A 19,194-nucleotide genomic window follows, 5' to 3' on the forward strand; every position below is an offset into this window, starting at 1 on the left:
AACACGGCAAGGCCGAGGAGAAAGGCCGAGAGCGCCCAAGGTCACGGGGAGGAGAGAAACACGGCAAGGCCGAGGAGAAAGGCCGAGAGCGCCCAAGGGCACGGGGAGGAGACAAACATGGCAAGGCCGAGGAGAAAGGCCGAGAGCGCCCAAGGTCACGGGGAGGAGACAAACATGGCAAGGCCGAGGAGAAAGGCCGAGAGCGCCCAAGGTCACGGGGAGGAGAGAAACACGGCAAGGCCGAGGAGAAAGGCCGACAGCGCCCAAGGTCACGGGAAGGACCAAGCGCCACGAGAAGCCGAGATGGACACATCCGAGATGGACACATCTCTCTATGTTGCCAATTTGTACTTCCCAAGCGCTTAGTCCAGTGCTCTGCACATAGTAAGCGCTCAATAAATACGATTGATGATGATGATGATGATCCGAGCGGACTGGACGCGAAGAATGGAAGCTCCCTCAGGGCGGGGACGGTGCCTTCTTACCCTGTCGCCCCCTCCTAAGCGCTTAGTGCGGTGCCCTGCCTCCGGTTAGCACTCAAAAGCTACTTAGCGGGGCTCAGTGGAAAGAGCCCGGGCTTTGGAGTCAGAGGTCACGGGTTCAAGGCCCGACTCCGCCGCCTGGCAGCCGGGTGACTTTGGGTAAGTCACTTCACTTCCCTGGGCCTCAGTTCCGCCATCTGTAAAATGGGGATTAAAACTGCGAGCCCCCCCGTGGGCCAACCTGATCACCTTGTAACCTCCTCAGCGCTTAGAACAGTGCTTTGCACATAGTAAGCGCTTAATAAATGCCATTATTATTCACTTCCCTGGGCCTCAGTTCCATCATCTGTGAAATGGGGATTAAAACTGCGAGCCCCCCGTGGGCCAACCTGATCACCTTGTAACCTCCGCAGTGCTTAGAACAGTGCTTTGCACATAGTAAGCGCTTAATAAAATGCCATTATTTTTATTCACTTCCCTGGGCCTCAGTTCCATCATCTGTGAAATGGGGATTAAAACTGCAAGCCCCCCGTGAGCCAACCTGATCACCTTGTAAACTCCCCAGCGCTTAGAACAGTGCTTTGCACATAGTAAATGCTTAATAAATGCCATTATTATTATTCACTTCCCTGGGCCTCAGTTCCGTCATCTGTAAAATGGGGATTAAGACTGCGAGCCCCCCGTGGGACAACCTGATCACCTTGTAACCTCCTCAGTGCTTAGAACAGTGCTTTGCACATAGTAAGCGCTTAATAAATGCCATTATTATTCACTTCCCTGGGCCTCAGTTCCATCATCTGTAAAATGGGGATTAAAACTGCGAGCCCCCCGTGGGACAACCTGATCACCTTGTAACCTCCTCAGCGCTTAGAACAGTGCTTTGCACATAGTAAGCGCTTAATAAATGCCATTATTATTCACTTCCCTGGGCCTCAGTTCCATCATCTGTGAAATGGGGATTAAAACTGCGAGCCCCCCGTGGGCCAACCTGATCACCTTGTAACCTCCCCAGCGCTTAGAACAGTGCTTGGCACAAGGTAAGTGCTTAACAAATACCATCATACCAAATACCAAGCGCTTAGTACAGTGCTCTGCACACAGTAAGCGCTCAATACAATTGAATGAATGAATGAATCATTATTATTCTATTTATTTTATTTTATTTTGTTAATATGTTTTGTTGTCTGTCTCCCCCTTCTAGACTGTGAGCCCGTTGTTGGGTAGGGACCGTCTCTATATCAATCGTATTTATTGAGCGCTTACTGTGTGCAGAGCACTGTACTAAGCACTTGGGAAGTACAAGTTGACAACATATAGAGACGGTCCCTACCCAACCATGGGCTCACTCTATATGTTGCCAACTTGTACTTCCCAACCGCTTAGTACAGTGGTCTGCACACAGTAAGCGCTCAATAAATACGATTGAATGAATGAATGAATTACTATTATTACTTAATAATAATTATGGTATTTTGTTAGGCTCTCACTACGTACTAAGCGCTGGGGTGGATACTAGAAAATCGGGTTGGAGGCAGTCCCTGTCCCACGTTAGAGAAGCAGTGTGGCTCAGTAGAAAGAGCCCGGGCTTGGGAGTCAGAGGTCATGGGTTCAAATTCGGGCTCCGCCAATTGTCAGCTGGGTGACTTTGGGCGAGTCGCTTCACTTCTCTGGGCCTCAGTGACCTCATCTGGAAAATGGGGATGAAGACTGGGAGCCCCCCGTGGGACAACCCGATCACCTTGTAACCTCTCCAGTGCTTAGAACGGTGCTTTGCACGTAAAAAGCGCTTAACAAATGCCATCATTATCATCATCATCACCATCACCACGTGGGGCTCACAGTCTTCGGCCCCGTTTTGCCGAGGGGGGGAAACTGAGGCCCAGAGAAGTGAAGTGACCCGCCCAAGGTCACACACAGCAGAAAAGGGGCAGAGCCAAGATGAGAACTTCTTGACTTTCCCACTTCCCGGCCTGGGCTCTAACCACTCCGCCAAGCTGCTTCTCTAATAGATCGATTAAAGCGGGAGAGAGACGCAGCCATCATCATCATCATCATCATCAATCGTATTTATTGAGCGCTTACTGTGTGCAGAGCACTGTGCTAAGTGCTTGGGAAGTCCAAGTTTGCAACATAGAGAGACAGTCCCTACCCAACAGTGGGCTCACAGTCTAAAAGGGGGTGACAGAGAACAAAACCAAACATACTGACAAAATAAAATAAAAGAAGCTGGAAATATCTAAGTCATAATGAACAAATTACGGTACTTAAGTGCTTAATCTGTGCCAGGCACTGTACTAAACACTGGGCACTGTATTGAGCGCTGGAGCCAAACCCTTCGGGCAGGGAATCTGTCAGTTTACTGTTTCAGCGTCCTCTCCCACGTGCTTAGAACAGTGCTCTGCACACAGAAAGCGCTCAATAAATACGATTGAATGAATCAATCCTTCCTCCCCGAACCGTCTCCCTTTTTTTTTTTAATGGTGCTTTTCAAGCGCTTACTAAAGGCCGGGCACTGTACTAAACGTTGGAGTAGGTGCAAGCTAATCAGGTTGGACCCAATCCACGCCCCACAGGGGGCTTCCCAGTCTAAATCCCCGTTTTATGGATGAGGAAACCGAGGCCCAGAGAAGGGAAGTGACTTGCTCAAGGTCACCCAGCGGACAAGCGGCGGAGCCGGGATGAGAACCCGCGTCCTTCGGACGCCCAGGCCCCAAACGCTCTTTGGAGTTCGTCCCCAAAACCTTCACTCACTCAACCGTATTTATTGAGCGCTTCTTGTGTGCAGAGCACCGGACTAAGCGCTTGGGAAGAGAAGCAGCGTGGCTCAGTGGAAAGAGCCCGGGCTTTGGAGTCAGAGGTCACGGGTTCAAATCCCGACTCCGCCACTTAATAATAATAATAATAATGGCATTGATTAAGCGCTTACTATGTGCAAAGCACTGTTCTAAGCACTGCGGAGGTAACCAGGTGATCAGGTTGTCCCTCGGGGGGCTCACAGTCTTCATCCCCATTTTACAGATCAGGTCACTTTTAGACTGTGAGCCCACTGTTGGGTAGGGACTATCTCTATATGTTGCCAATTTGTACTTCCCAAGCGCTTAGTACAGTGCTCTGCACACAGTAAGCGCCCAATAAATACGATTGATGATGATGAAGTGACTTGCCCAAAGTCACCCAGCTGACAATTGGCGGAGCCGGGGTTTGAACCCACGACCTCCGACGCCAAAGCCCGGGCTCTTTCCACTGAGCCACGCTGCTTCTCCTGTCAGCTGGGCGACTTTGGGCAAGTCACTTAACTTCTCTGGGCCTCGGTCCCCTCATCTGGAAAAGGAGGATGAAGACTTGCGAGCCCCCCGGGGGACAACCTGAGCACCTTGCTTTGCAGATAGTAAGCGCTTAATACATGCCATCATCATCATTATTATTATTATATAATAATTATTATTATTGATTATTATTGAATTATTATTTAAGCAGCGTGGCTCAGTGGAAAGAGCCCGGGCTTTGGAGTCAGAGGTCCTGGGTTCGAATCCCGGCTCCGCCCCATGTCCGCTGGGTGACCTTGGGCAAGTCATTTAACTTCTCTGATCCTCAGTTACCTCATCTGTAAGATGGGGATTAAGACTGGGAGCCCCACGTTGGACAACCTGATCACTTTGTATCCCCCCAGCGCTTAGAACAGTGCTCTGCATATAGTAAGCGCTTAATACATGCCATTATTATTATTATTATTATTATATAATTATTATTATTGATTATTATTGAATTATTATTGAAGCAGCGTGGCTCAGTGGAAAGAGCCCGGGCTTTGGAGTCAGAGGTCCTGGGTTCGAATCCCGGCTCCGCCCCATGTCTGCTGGGTGACCTTGGGCAAGTCATTTAACTTCTCTGATCCTCAGTTACCTCATCTGTAAGATGGGGATTAAGACTGGGAGCCCCACGTTGGACAACCTGATCACTTTGTATCCCCCCAGCGCTTAGAACAGTGCTCTGCATATAGTGAGCGCTTAATACATGCCATTATTATTATTATATTATTATTATTATTATTGAATTATTATTGAAGCAGCATGGCTCAGCGGAAAGAGCCCGGGCTTTGGAGTCAGAGGTCCTGGGTTCGAATCCCGGCTCCGCCCCACATCTGCTGGGTGACCTTGGGCAAGTCATTTAACTTCTCCGATCCTCAGTTACCTCATCTGTAAGATGGGGATTAAGACTGGGAGCCCCACGTTGGACAACCTGATCACTTTGTATCCCCCCAGCGCTTAGAACAGTGCTCTGCATATAGTAAGCGCTTAATACATGCCATCATTATTATTATTATTATTATTATTATTATATAATTATTATTATTGATTATTATTGAATTATTATTGAAGCAGCGTGGCTCAGCGGAAAGAGCCCGGGCTTTGGAGTCCGAGGTCCTGGGTTCGAATCCCAGCTCCGCCCCACGTCTGCTGTGTGACCTTGGGCAAGTCATTTAACTTCTCTGATCCTCAGTTACCTCATCTGTAAGATGGGGATTAAGACTGGGAGCCCCACGTTGGACAACCTGATCACTTTGTATCCCCCCAGCGCTTAGAACAGTGCTCTGCGTATAGTAAGCGCTTAACAAATGCCAACATTATTATTATTATTATTATTATTGGGAAGTACAAATCGGCAACGGATAGAGACGGTCCCTACCCCACGACGGGCTCACTTCAGGGTCGGCCCCTTCCTCTCCCTGCAGGCAGGACTCCCACCCCCCAACAACCTCACCCCATCCAGATGTTTCTCGTATTCCAGTAACGGCGGCCTCAGCCTCCTCGCTGACCTCCCTGCCTCCGGCCTCTCCCCCCCCACTCAGTCCATTCTTTCCTCTGCTGCCCAGACTGGCTTTTCTAAACCCCGAATCATCATCATCAATCATATTTATTGAGCGCTTACTATGTGCAGAGCACTGTACTAAGCGCTTGAGGAGTCCTCACTCCTCAAAGACGGCCGCTTCGTCCTCTCGGCCTCGAGCGGAAACGCTTGGCCACTGGCTGACCTCTCCAAACCTACTCACTTGGGCCTCCATCTCCCCCATCTCGCCACCCACACTTTGCCCACGTCCTCCCTCTGGCTCGAAACTCCCACCCCACCTCCTGAACTCGTGGCGGGCAGGGAACGTGCCCGTGTGCTGCCGTATCATCCTCTCCCTAGCGCTTAGTACAGCGCTCTGCACCCTGTGGGCGCTCAATAAAGACCATCGAATGAGTAACCCTACACGAATGAATAGCCGTTCTGCCCACCTTCGAAGCCTTTCTAAAATCACATCTCTAGTTGTGAGCCGGTTGAGGGCAGGGAACGTGTCTGTTTGTCGTTGTATTGTCCTCCCCCAAGCGCTTAGTACAGTGCTTTGCGCACAGTAAGCGTTCAATAAATACGACTGAATGAATGAACCCACCCGAAACTCCCCCTTCCCTTACACTTGCTATTCACCCACCCTCAGCCCGTCAGCATTTACAGACAGATCCGCAAGTTATTTTAATATCCGCGTCCTCCTTCCTTGACTATAAGCTGGTTGTGGGCGGGCACTATGTCTACCAACTGTTTCCTTGCACTCAGTACAGTGCTCAGCACACAGTAAGCCCTCAATAACATCATCGATCGATTGATTTTAAAGCATTCCAACAGCTTGGACTTTGCGCTACTCCACTGGCTAACGCACCCTATCAAAACCACCCTACTAGAGAAGCAGCGTGGCTCAGCGGAAAGAGCCCGGGCTTGGGAGTCGGAGGTCGCGGGTTCAAATCCCGACTCTGCCGCTCGTCAGCTGTGTGACTTTGGGCGATCCACTTCACTTCTCTGGGCCTCAGTTCCCTCATCTGGAAAATGGGGGTGAAGACTGTGAGCCCCACAGGGGACAACCTGATCACCTTGTATTCCCCCCCAGAGCTTAGAATAGTGCTCCGTACAAAGGAAGCGTCTAATAAATGCCGTTATTATAATTGTTGTCATCAAAAGCGGCATGGCCTAGTGGCGAGAGCTTGGGCTTGGGAGTCAGAGGACATGGGTTCTAATCCCGACTCTGCTACTTGTCTGCTGCGTGACCTTGAGCAAGTCCCTTCACTTCTCTGGGCCTCAGTTCCCTCCTCTGGAAAATGAAGACCGTGAGTCCCATTGGGGGGACAGGGACTGTGTCCAGCCTGATTAACTTGTATCCACCCCAGCGCTTAGAACAGCACTTAATGCCATCATTATTATCATTATTATTATTATTATTATTATTATTAATTTGCCTATTAACTATCCCACTCTCCCAGAAGCTAAGAACAGCGGGCGGCCCAGGATATTCTATAGATTGATCGATTCTTCTTTATGGTATCGGTTAAGGCACTGTACTAAGTGCTGGCCTCGACCAAGGCTAATCAATCAATCAGTTGTATTTATTGAGCGCTTACTGTGTGCAGAGCACTGTACTAAGCGCTTGGGAAGTACAAGTCCAATCGATCGTATTTATCCAGCACTTACTCTGCGCAGAGCACTGTACTAAGCTTGGACTAAGTCTGAGCACTGTACTAAGCTTGTACTAAGTCCGACGGAGTCGGTAGATGCGTTCCCTGACCGCAGGGAGTTTACAGTCTAGAGGGGAAGACGGACATTGAACAGAAATAAATAAATCAGGGATCTGGACTGTGAGCCCGTTGTTGGGTAGGGACCGTCTCTAGATGTTGCCAACTTGTACCTCCCAAGCGCTTAGTCCAGTGCTCTGCACACAGTAAGCGCCCAATAAATAGGATTGAATGAATGAATGGATGAATAAGCGCCGTGGGGCCGAGGGGGAGTGCAAATCCGAGCGTCGGGGTGACGCAAAAAGTGGCGAGAGAAGAGGAGACGAGGGTTTAAGCCAGGGAAGGCCCCTCGGAGGAGTCGCGCTAATCAGGTTGTTTGACACAGCCCGGGTCCCACGTGGGGCTCACGGTCGTCACCCCCATTTTACAGATTCATTCATTCGTTCAATCGTATTTATTGAGCACTTACAGTGTGCAGAGCACTGCACTGAGCGCCTGGAAAGTACAATCTGGCAACTGACATTGACAGCCCCTACCCAACAAGGGGCTCACGGTCTAGAAGGGGGAGACAAGACGAAACACGCGGACGGGTGTCAAGTCAACGGGGTCGCTGAGGCCCAGGGAAAGGGAAGTGAATTGGCCAAGGTCACACGGCGGGCAAGAGGCTGCCAGTTGACCGTTTCGGAAAGCGGGAGGGAGGACGCTCCGGGTGGGGAGAGAGGGCCCAAGAGGAGGGGGAGCGGAGGCCGAGCGGGCACAGATTGGGGGGCAGAGGGAAGAGGGGCAGGGGGCGGGGGCGGACTTGCCTGGGGCACTCCGAAGCCGATCCAAGGCGGCGGCCACGGCCTATAAACAAAGAGAAGGCACCTCTGAGAGGGGCGGGTGGGGGGCACGGGAGGGCACAGAGGGGGCACGGCCCCGCGCTGAGCTGCGGGAGGGGGCCCGGGGCGGGGGGGGGCCGGGGCCGCGGGGGCTGGGGGGGCGGGCGGGGGTCGGGGGCCCGGCTACCTTGCAGGAAGGTGAGGTCCGTCAGCATCTTCATCTCGCGGGCGACGTCCAGCTGGTAGAGGCGGAAGGACGGGCTGGCGGCCGGGCGGAACGACTGCAGGGCATCGGTGGCCCGGGCGAGCCTGGCCGGGCGACGAGGGAGGGAAGGAGGGAAAGGCGGGCGTCACCCAGGTGACCTCTGACCCCCCGGCCGCCCCGCTCCGGCGGCCTTCTCCCCCAGGTGCGCCCACCTGCCGTGCAGCTGCTTGGCGGCCTGCACGAAGCAGGGCTGGTCGGTCTCCTTGAGCACTTCCTGCGCGTAGCCCACCATGCCCGAGTTCTCCAGGAGGCCGCGATGCTCCTGGATCTGGGCACCCAGCCGGGCCAGGCGGTCCCGCTGGCACTCCTCCACGGCCTGGAGCAGGCTGGCTCGCCTCTCCTCCAGCGCCGCGTCCAGGCCCTTCAGCAGCTGGCCCACCTCCTCCTTCGCCTGCTGCCCGCTCGCCTGCCAGGGGTGCGGGTCGCCCGGTCTCCGCCATCCCCCCTTCCTCCAAGCCCCCGTGCCCGCCCCTCCGTCGCCCAGGACACGGCAACTTCACACGGATGGAGCGGGCCACGGCGCCAGTCCCGCCGGGCCTAGAAGCCACCCGCCCACCCGTGCCGGGAAACCCGGGCACCGCCACCCCCGGCGCCCCTCTCCCGCACCTCGGTGTGTTTCACCGTCTCTTCTAGCTGGCAGATCTGGGACTGGACGGTGTCCTGGTGACTCAGGATGTAGGAGAGGCTCTTTGCCAGCTTGTCCTGGGGCGGGAAGGACGGAAGGCGTGGGCGCGGAGGGAAGGACGGGATCGGGGGCCCCGGGAAAAAGGACTCATTTCCTCCCTTACCTTGAGAGCCTGATAAGCCCCGAGCACGGGGCTGATCTTGTGCCCGCTGTGGGCGCGGCGGACGCGGCAGGATTGGCACACGAGGCGTTGGCACGTCTTGCAGTAGTGGGACACTTCCTCTCCGTGCTCCGGACACATCAGCCCCTGGGGATCCGGGGCGGACGGTGGTGACCGTCTTTTAGACCGTGAGCCCACTGGTGGGTAGGGGCTGTCTCTAGATGTTGCCAATTTGTACTCCCCAAGCGCTTAGTACAGTGCTCTGCACACAGTAAGCGCTCAATAAATACGATCGATGATGATGATGATGATGACCGTGTCCTGCCCTCCCTTCTCCGGCCCCCATGACGGACAGATAGTCCCAATAATAATAATGATTTTGGTATTTGCTAAGCGCTTCCTACGCGCCGAGCACCGTTCCAAGCGCTGGGGGAGATACGAGGTCGGTCGTCCCACGTGGGGCTCCCAGTCCTCATCCCCATTTTCCAGATGAGTTAACCGAGGCCCGGAGAAGTGAAGTGACTCGCCCAAAGTCACCCAGCTGATAAGCGGCGGAGCCGGGATTAGAACCCATGACCTCCGAATCCCAAGCCCGCGCTCTTTCCACTGAGCCATGCTGCTTCTCTAATAATTCTCTAATAATGGTATTTGTTGGGGGCTTATTATGTGTCAAACACTGTTCTAATCGCTGGGGGGATAATAATAATAATTGTTGTATTTGTTAAGCGCTTACTATGTGCCAGGCTCTGCACTAAGCACTGAGGTAATTCAGCACTTACTAAGGGCCAGGCTCTGTACTAAGCGCTGGGATAATAATAATAATTGTGGAAATTGTTAAGCGCTTACTATGTGCCAGGCTCTGCACTAAGCGCTGAGGTAATAGTAATAATAATTGTGAGTATTTGTTAAGTGCTTACTAGGGGCCAGGCTCTGTACTAAGTGCTGGGATAATAATAATAATTTTGGTAATTGTTAAGTGCTTTCTATGTGCCAGGCTCTGCACTAAGCACTGAGGTAATAGTAATAATAATTGTGGTTTTTGTTAAGTGCTTACTGGGGGCCAGGCTCTCTACTAAGCACTGCAATAATAATAATAATTGTGGTAATTGTTAAGCACTTATTATGTGCCAGGCTCTGCACTAAGCGCTGAGGTAATAGTAATAATAATTGTGAGTATTTGTTAAGCGCTTACTAGGGACCAGGCTCCGTACTGAGTGCTGGGATAATAATAATAATTGTGGTAATTGTTAAGCGCTTACAATGTGCCAGGCTCTGCACTAAGCGCTGAGGTAATAGTAATAATAGTTGTGGTAATTGTTAAGCGCTTACGATGTGCCAGGCTCTGCACTAAGCGCTGAGGTAATAGTAATAATAATTGTGGGTATTTGTTAAGCGCTTACTAGGGGCCAGGCTCTGTACTAAGAGCTGGGATAATAATAATAATTGTGGAAATTGTTAAGCGCTTACTATGTGCCAGGCTCTGCACTAAGCACTGAGGTAATAGTGATAATAATTGTGGGCATTTGTTAAGCACTTACTAGGGGCCAGGCTCTGTACTAAGCGCTGAGATAATAATAATAATTGTGGTAATTGTTAAGCACTTACAATGTGCCAGGCTCTGCACTAAGCGCTGAGATAATAGTAATAATAATTGTGGGTATTTGTTAAGCGCTTACTAGGGGCCAGGCTCTGTACTAAGCACTGGGATATAATAATAATAATTGTGGTAATTGTTAAGTGCTTACTATGTGCCAGGCTCTGCACTAAGCACTGAGGTAATAGTAATAATAATTGCGGGTATTTGTTAAACGCTTCCTAAGGGCCAGGCTCTGTACTGAGCGCTGGGATAAAAATAATAATTGTGGTAGTTGTTAAGTGCTTACTATGTGCCAGGCTCTGCACTAAGCACTGAGGTAATAGTGATAATAGTTGTGGTATTTGTTAGGCACTTCCTTGGGGCCAGGCTCTGTACTGACTGCTGGGATAATAATAATAATTGTGGTAATTGTTAAGCGCTTACTATGTGCCAGGCTCTGCTCTAAGCGCTGAGGTAATAGTAATAATAACTGTGGTATTTGTTAAGCACTTACTAGGGGCCAGGCTCTGTACTGAGCGCTGGGATAATAATAATAATAATTGTGGTAATTGTTAAGCGCTTATTATGTGCCAGGCTCTGCACTAAGTGCTGAGGTAATAGTAATAATAACTGCGGGTATTTGTTAAACGCTTCCTAGGGGCCAGGCTCTGTACTGAGCGCTGGGATAATAATAATAATTGTGGTAATTGTTAAGCGCTTACTATGTGCCAGGCTCTGCACTAAGCGCTGAGGTAATAGTAATAATAACTGTGGTATTTGTTAAGCACTTACTAGGGGCCAGGCTCTGTACTGAGCGCTGGGATAATAATAATAATAATTGTGGTAATTGTTAAGCGCTTATTATGTGCCAGGCTCTGCACTAAGTGCTGAGGTAATAGTAATAATAATTGCGGGTATTTGTTAAACGCTTCCTAGGGGCCAGGCTCTGTACTGAGCGCTGGGATAAAAATAATAATTGTGGTAGTTGTTAAGTGCTTACTATGTGCCAGGCTCTGCACTAAGCGCTGAGGTAATAGTAATAATAACTGTGGTATTTGTTAGGCGCTTACTAGGGGCCAGGCTCTGTACTGAGCGCTGGGATAATAATAATAATTGTGGTAATTGTTAAGTGCTTACTATGTGCCAGGCTCTGCACTAAGCACTGAGGTAATAGTAATAATAATTGTGGTATTTGTTAAGCACTTACTAGGGGCCAGGCTCTGTACTGAGCGCTGGGATAATAATAATAATAATTGTGGTAATTTTTAAGGGCTTATTATGTGCCAGGCTCTGCACTAAGCACTGAGGTAATAGTAATAATAATTGTGGTATTTGTTAGGCACTTACTAGGGGCCAGGCTCGGTTCTAAGCGCTGGGATAATAATAATAATTGTGGTAATTAAGCGCTTACTATGTGCCAGGCTCTGCACTAAGCGCTGAGGTAATAGTAATAATAATTGTGGTATTTGTTAAGCGCTTACTAGGGGCCAGGCTCTGTACTGAGCGCTGGGATAATAATAATAATAATTGTGGTAATTGTTAAGCGCTTACTATGTGCCAGGCTCTGCACTAAGCACTGAGATAATAGTAATAATAACTGTGGGTATTTGTTAAGCGCTTACTAGGGGCCAGGCCCCGTACTAAGCGCTGGGATAATAATAATAATTGTGGTAATTGTTAAGCGCTTACTATGTGCCAGGCTCTGCACTAAGCGCTGAGGTAATAGTAATAATAATTGTGAGTATTTGTTAAGCGCTTACTAGGGGCCAGGCTCTGTACTAAGCACTGGGATAATAATAATAATTGTAATTGTTAAGCGCTTACGATGTGCCAGGCTCTGCACTAAGCGCTGAGGTAATAGTAAGAATAACTGTGGTATCTGTTAAGTGCTTACTAGGGGCCAGGCTCTGTACTGAGCGCTGGAATAATAATAATAATAATTGTGGTAATTGTTAAGAGCTTACTATGTGCCAGGCTCTGTACTAAGTGCTGGGGTGGATACAAGCAAACCGAGTTGAACGCAGGCCCTGTCCCATATGGGGCTCGTACTCTATATCTGCATTGAAGCAGCGTGGCTCAGTGGAAAGAGCCCGGGCTTTGGAGTCAGAGGTCATGGGTTCAAATCCCGGCTCCGCCAACTGTCAGCTGTGTGACTTTGGGCAAGTCACTTCACTTCTCTGGGCCTCAGTTCCCTCATCTGTAAAATGGGGATTAAGACTGTGAGCCCCCCGTGGGACAACCTGATCATCTTGTAACTTCCCCGGCGCTTAGAACAGTGCTTTGCACATAGTAAGCGCTTAATAAATGCCATTATTATTATTTATTTTACAGATGAGGTAACTGAGGCACAGAGAAGTCAAGTAACTTGCCCAGGGTAAACCAGCAGCCGAGTGGCAGAGCTGGGATTCGAACCCAGGTCCTTCTGATTCCCAGGCCGGTGCTCCTTCCACTAGGCCACACTGCTTCTCTGCTACAAATCATCGTATTGGACGCAGTCCCTGTCCCACATGGGGCTCACAGTCTTATCCCCCATTCTACAGATGAGGGAACTGAGGCCCAGAGAATAGCGATAATAATTACGGTATCCATTAAGCCCTTATTATGTGACAAGCATCATCATCATCATCATCAATCGTATTTATTGAGCGCTTACTGTGTGCAGAGCACTGTACTAAGCGCTTGGGAAGTACAAATTGGCAACATCTAGAGACAGTCCCTACCCAACAGTGGGCTCACAGTCTAAAAGGGGGAGACAAAACCAAACATACTAACAAAACAAAATAAATAAATAAATAAATAAATAAATAAATAAATAAATAAATAAATGAAACAAGCACTGTACTAAGCGCCGGGGTAGCTACGACTAATCGGTGTTGGACAAATCCCCCATCCCACACTGGGCTCGCACTCTTCGTGCCTTAATGGAAAGAGCCCCGGCTTGGGAGCCAGAGGTCGTGGGTTCTAATCCCGGCTCCGCCACTTGTCGGCTGTGTGACCTTGGGCAAGTCGCTTCACTTCTCTGGGCCTCAGTTCCCTCATCTGGAAAATGGGCACGAAGACCGTGAGCCCCCCGTGGGACAACGTGATCACCTCGTAACCTCCCCGGCGCTTAGAACAGTGCTTGGCACATAGTAAGCGCTTAACAAACGCCGTTATTATTTTTATTACTCTTAATCCCCGTTTTTACAGATGAGGTCACTGAGGCTCAGAGAAGTGAAGTGACCTGCCCAAGGTCACACGCAAACAAGTAAACACTTAGTACAGCGCTTTGCACACAGCAAGTAATGATAATAATGATGATGATGGCATTTATTAAGCGCTTACTGTGTGCAAAGCAATCTTCTAAGAGCTGGGGAGGTTACAAGGTAAGAGAAGCAGCGTGGCTCAGTGGAAAGAGCCCGGGCTTTGGAGTCAGAGGTCATGGGTTCAAATCCTGGCTCCGCCAATTGTCAGCTGTGTGACTTTGGGCAAGTCACTTCCCTTCTCTGGGCCTCAGTTCCCTCATCTGTAAAATGGGGATGAAGATTTCGAGCCCCCCGTGGGACAACCTGATCACCTTGCAAACTCCCCAGCGCTTAGAACAGTGCTTTGCACATAGTAAGCGCTTAATAAATGCCATCAAAAAAAAAAGGTGCGTGGCTCAGTGGAAAGAGCACGGGCTTGGAAGTCAGAGGTCATGGGTTCGAATCCCTCCTCCCCCACATGTCTGCTTTGTGACCTTGGGCAAGTCACTTCACTTCTCTGGGCCTCAGTTCCCCCATCTGTAAAATGGGGATGAAGACTGGGAGCCCCACGTGTGACAACCTCATCTCCTTGTATCCCCCCCGGCGCTTAGAACAGTGCTCTGCACCTAGTAAGCGCTTAACAAATACCAACATTATTATTATTATTATTATTTTATTATTATCAGCTTGTCTCACTAGGGGCTCACAGTCTTCAACCCCATTTTCCAGATGAGGTAACTGAGGCCCAGAAAAGTGAAGTGACTTGTCCAAAGTCACACAGCTGACAAATGGCGGAGCCGGGATTTGAACCCACGACCTCTGACTCCAAAGCCCGGGCTCTTTCCACTGAGCCACACTGCTTCTCTACTAATCAAGTGATCAACAGACGCTTAGTCCAGTGCTCTGTGCACATTAAGCGCTCGATTTTTCCCTTCTAGACTGTGAGCCCGCTGTTGGGTAGGGACCGTCTCTGTATGTTGCCAACTTGGACTTCCCAAGCGCTTAGTCCAGTGCTCTGCACACAGTAAGCACTCAATAAATACGACTGAATGAATGAATGAATGAATGATAACTACGACAATGAACAAATGAATGATAAATACGATTGAATGAATAAATACGATTGAACGGACGAAGTGGCGGAGCTGGAATGAGAATCCAGGTTCTTCGGACTCCCAGGCTTGGGAGCTACTCACTAGACCACACTGCTCCCTTCGCCCCTGCCCCTACTCACACACACACACAACACACAAAACACACAAAACACACACACAGTCTCTCTCTCTCTCTCTCCCCCCACCCGCCTTCCATCCTGTCTCTCCGTCTCTCCGTCTCCCTTTCCATCCTATCTCTCCCAAGCGCTTAGTACAGTGCTCTGCACACAGTAAGCGCTCAATAAATACAATTGAATGAATTACTCTGTAACTGTCTCTCTCCTCTCTCCCTCTGCTTTCCATCCTGTCTCTCTCTTTCGATCCTGTCTCTATCGCTCTGTCTCTCTCCTCTCTCCCCTGCTTTCCATCCTCTCTCCTGTCTCCCTGTCTCTCCCCCTGCTTTCCATCCTGTCTCTCTGTCTCTCTTTCCATCCTGTCCCTCTGTAACTCTGTCTGTCTCCTCTCACCCCTGCTTTCCACGCTGTCTCTCTCTCTTTGGATCCTGTCTCTCTCTTTCTCCCTGCCTTCCATCCTGTCTTCCTGTTTCTCTTCTCTCTCCCTCCTTTCCATCCTGTCTCTCTGTCTCTATTTCTCACTGCTTTCCATCCTGTCTCTCTGTCTGTCTTTCCATCCTGCCCCTCTATAACTCTGTCTCTCTCCTCTCTCCCCTGCTTTCCATGCTGTCTCTCTCTCTTTGGATCCCGTCTCTCTCTTTCTCCCTGCCTTCCATCCTGTCTCCCTGTCTCTCTTCCTGCTTTCCAACCTGTCTCTCTGTCTCACTGCTTTCCATCCTGCCTCTCTTTCCATCCTGTCCCTCTGTAACTCTGTCTCTCTCTTCTCTCCCTTGCTTTCCATCCTCTCTCCTGTCTCTCTGTCTCTCCTCCTGCTTTCCATCCTGTCTCTCTGTCTCTCTTTCCATCCTGTCCCTCTGTAACTCTGTCTGTCTCCTCTCTCCCCCTGATTTCCATCCTGTCTCTCTCTCTTTGGATCCTGTCTCTCTCTTTCTCCCTGCCTTCCATCCTGTCTCCCTGTCTCTCTTCTCTCTCCCTGCTTTCCAACCTGTCTCTCTGTCTCTATTTCTCACTGCTTTCCATCCTGTCTCTCTTTCCATCCTGTCCCTCTGTAACTCTGTCTCTCTCCTTTCACCCCTGCCTTCCATCCTGTCTCTCTCTCTTTGGATCCTGTCTCTCTCTTTCTCCCTGCCTTGCATCCTGTCTCCCTGCTTCTCCTCCCTCTCCCTCCTTTCCATCCTGTCTCTCTGTCTCTTTCTCACTGCTTTCCATCCTGTCTCTCTGTCTCTTTTTCCATGCTGCCTCTCTATAACTCTGTCTCTCTCCTCTCTCCCCTGCTTTCCATCCTGTCTCTCTCTCTTTGGATCCTGTCTCTCTCTTTCTCCCTGCCTTCCATCCTGTCTCCCTGTCTCTCTTCTCTCCCCCTGCTTTCCATCCTGTCTCTCTGTTTCTATTTCTCACTGCTTTCCACCCTGTCTGTCTCTCTTTCCATCCTGTCCCTCTGTAACTCTGTCTCTCTCCTCTCTCCCTTGTTTTCCATTCTCTCTCCTGTCTCTCTGTCTCTCCCCCTGCTTTCCATCCTGTTTCTCTGTCCCTCTTTCCATCCTGTCCCTCTGTAACTCTGTCTCTCTCCTCTCTCCCCCTGCTTTCCATCCTGTTTCTCTGTCTCTTTCCATCCTGTCCCTCTATAACTCTGTCTCTCGCCTCTCACCCCTGCTTTCCATGCTGTCTCTCTCTCTTTGGATCCTGTCTCTCTCTTTCTCCCTGCCTTCCATCCTGTCTCCCTGTCTCTCTTCTCTTTCCCTGCTTTCCAACCTGTCTCTCTGTCTCTATTTCTCACTGCTTTCCATCCTGCCTGTCTCTCGTTCCATCCTGTCCCTCTGTAACTCTGTCTCTCTCCTCTCTCCCTTGCTTTCCATCCTCTCTCCTGTCTCTCTGTCTCTCCCCCTGCTTTCCATCCTGTTTCTCTGTCTCTCTTTCCATCCTGTCCCTCTGTAACTCTGTCTCTCTCCTCTCTCTCCCTGCTTTCCATCCTGTCTCTCTGTCTCTCTTTCCATCCTGTCCCTCTGTAACTGTCTCTCTCCTCTCACCCCTGCTTTCCATCCTGTCTCTCTCTTTGGATCCTGTCTCTCTCTTTCTCCCTGCCTTCCATCCTGTCTCCCCGTTTCTCTTCTCTCTCCCTGCTTTCCATCCTGTCTCTCTGTCTCTCTTTCTCACTGCTTTCCATCCTGTCTCTCTGTCTCTCTTTCCATCCTGTCCCTCTGTAACTCTGTCTCTCTCCTCTCTCCCCTGCTTTCCATCCTGTCTCTCTCTCTTTGGATCCTGTCTCTCTCTTTCTCCCTGCCTTCCACCCTGTCTCCCTGTCTCTCGTCTCTCTCCCTGCTTTCCAACCTGTCTCTGTCTCTATTTCTCACTGCTTTCCATCCTGTCTCTCTGTCTCTTGTTCCATCCTGTCCCTCTGTAACTCTGTCTCTCTCCTCTCTCCCTTGCTTTCCATACTCTCTCCTGTCTCTCTCCTCTCTCCCCGTTTTCCATCCTGTCTCTCTGTCTCTCTTTCCATCCTGCCCCTCTATAACTCTGTCTGTCTCCTCTCTCCCCTGCTTTCCATCCTTTCTCTCTCTCTTTGGATCCTGTCTCTCTTTCTCCCTGCCTTCCATCCTGTCTCCCTGTCTCTCTTCTCTCTCCCTGTCTCTCTGTCTCTATTTCTCACTGCTTTTCATCCTGTCTCTCTCTTTCCATCCTGTCCCCCTGTAACTCTGTCTCTCTCCTCTCTCCCTTGCTTTCCATCCTCTCTCTCTTTTTTGATCCTGTCTCTCTCTTTCTCCCTGCCTTTCATCCTGTCTCCCTGTCTCGCTTCTCTCCCCCTGCTTTCCATCCTGTCTCTCTGCCTCTGTTTCTCACTGCTTCCCATCCTGTCTCTCTGTAACTCTGTCTCTTTATCTGTCTCTCTCTCTCCATGCTTTCCACCCTGTCTCTCTCTCCTGACTTGACACCTGACCACACGTATTGTTTTGTTCTCTGTCTCCCCCTTCTAGACTGTGAGCCCGTTGTTGGGTGGGGACCGTCTCTACATGTTGCCAACTTGGACTTCCCAAGCGCTTAGTACAGTGCTCTGCACACAGTAAGCGCTCAATAAACACGATTGAATGAATGAATGCTTTCCATCCCGTCTCTCTTTCCATCCGTTCTGTCACTCTGTCTCTCTCTTTCTACCTGCCTCCCGTCCTGTCTCTGTCTCTCCTCTTTCCATCTTGTCTCTCTGGCTCTCTCCCTGCCTTCCACCTTGTCTCTTGGTCTCTATGCTTTTCATCACATCTCTCTGTCTCTCTCTCTCTCCCTGCCTTCCATCCTGTCTCTGTCTCTTTCCATCATGTCTCTCTGTCTCTCTCTCTCCCTGCCTTCCATCCAGTCTCTCTGTCTCTCCTCTTTCCACCTTGTTTATCTGTCGCTCTCCCTGCTTTCCACCATGTCTCTCTGTAACTCTGTCTCTTTCTCTGTCTCTCTCTCTGTGCTTTCCACCCTGTCTCTCTCTCCTCTCTCCCCCTGCTTTCCATCCTGTCTCTCTTTCCATCCTGTCTGTCACTCTGTCTCTCTTTCTACCTGCCTTCCATCCTGTCTCTGTCTCTCCTCTTTCCATCTTGTCTCTCTGGCTCTCTCCCTGCTTTCTACCATGTCTCTCTCCCTGCCTTCCATCCTGTCTCTCTGTCTCTCCTCTTTCAATCTTGTCTCTCTGTCTCTGCTTTCCATCATGTCTCTGTCTCTCTCCCTGCCTTCCATCCTGTCTCTCTTCTTTCCATCTTGTCTCTGTCTCTCTCTCCGTCTTCCATCCTGTCTCTCTGTCTCCCCTCTTTTCATCTTGTCTCTGTCTCTCTCTCCCTGCCTTCCATCCTGTCTCTCTGTCTCTCCTCTTTCCATCTTGTCTCTCTGACTCTCTGCTTTCCATCATGTCTCTGTCTCTCTCTTCCTGCCTTCCATCCTGTCTGTCTGTCTCTCCTCTTTCCATTTTGTCTCTGTCTCTCTCCCTGCTTTCCACCATGTCTGTCTCTCTCCCTGCCTTCCTTCTTGTCTCTCTGCCTCTTTCTCTCTGCTTTCCATCATGTCTCTCTGTCTCCCTGTCTTCCATCCTGTCTCTGTCTCTTTCTTTCCATCATGTCTCTCTGTCTCTCTCTCTCTCCCTGCCTTCCATCCTATGTTTCTCCTCTTTCCTTCTTGTCTCCCTGTCTCTCTCCCTGCCATCCATCCCATCTCTCTGTCCCTCCTCTTTCCCTCTTGTCTCTCTGCTTTTCATCACGTCTCCCTGTCTCTGTCTCTCCCTGCCTTCCATCCTGTCTCTCCTC

At 50.2% G+C, this 19,194-nt stretch overlaps 1 protein-coding gene across 3 annotated transcripts in view; it reads right to left on the reverse strand.

The window, feature by feature from the left end:
* Window positions 1-19,194, reverse strand: part of TRIM46 (tripartite motif containing 46) — a 43,216-nt gene that overhangs the window by 14,487 nt on the left and 9,535 nt on the right. For all 3 annotated transcript variants that reach the window (XM_038768643.1, XM_038768645.1, XM_038768644.1), the window contains exons 4-7: window positions 8,896-9,039; window positions 8,714-8,809; window positions 8,260-8,513; window positions 8,030-8,151 (exon numbers count right to left, since the gene is read on the reverse strand). In XM_038768643.1, the coding sequence (XP_038624571.1) occupies window positions 8,030-8,151; window positions 8,260-8,513; window positions 8,714-8,809; window positions 8,896-9,039 (616 nt within the window). The remainder of the gene's footprint in view (window positions 1-8,029; window positions 8,152-8,259; window positions 8,514-8,713; window positions 8,810-8,895; window positions 9,040-19,194) is intronic.

This window comes from Tachyglossus aculeatus, chromosome Y4 (genome assembly GCF_015852505.1).
Source record: "Tachyglossus aculeatus isolate mTacAcu1 chromosome Y4, mTacAcu1.pri, whole genome shotgun sequence".
Classification (NCBI taxonomy): Eukaryota; Metazoa; Chordata; class Mammalia; order Monotremata; family Tachyglossidae; genus Tachyglossus; species Tachyglossus aculeatus.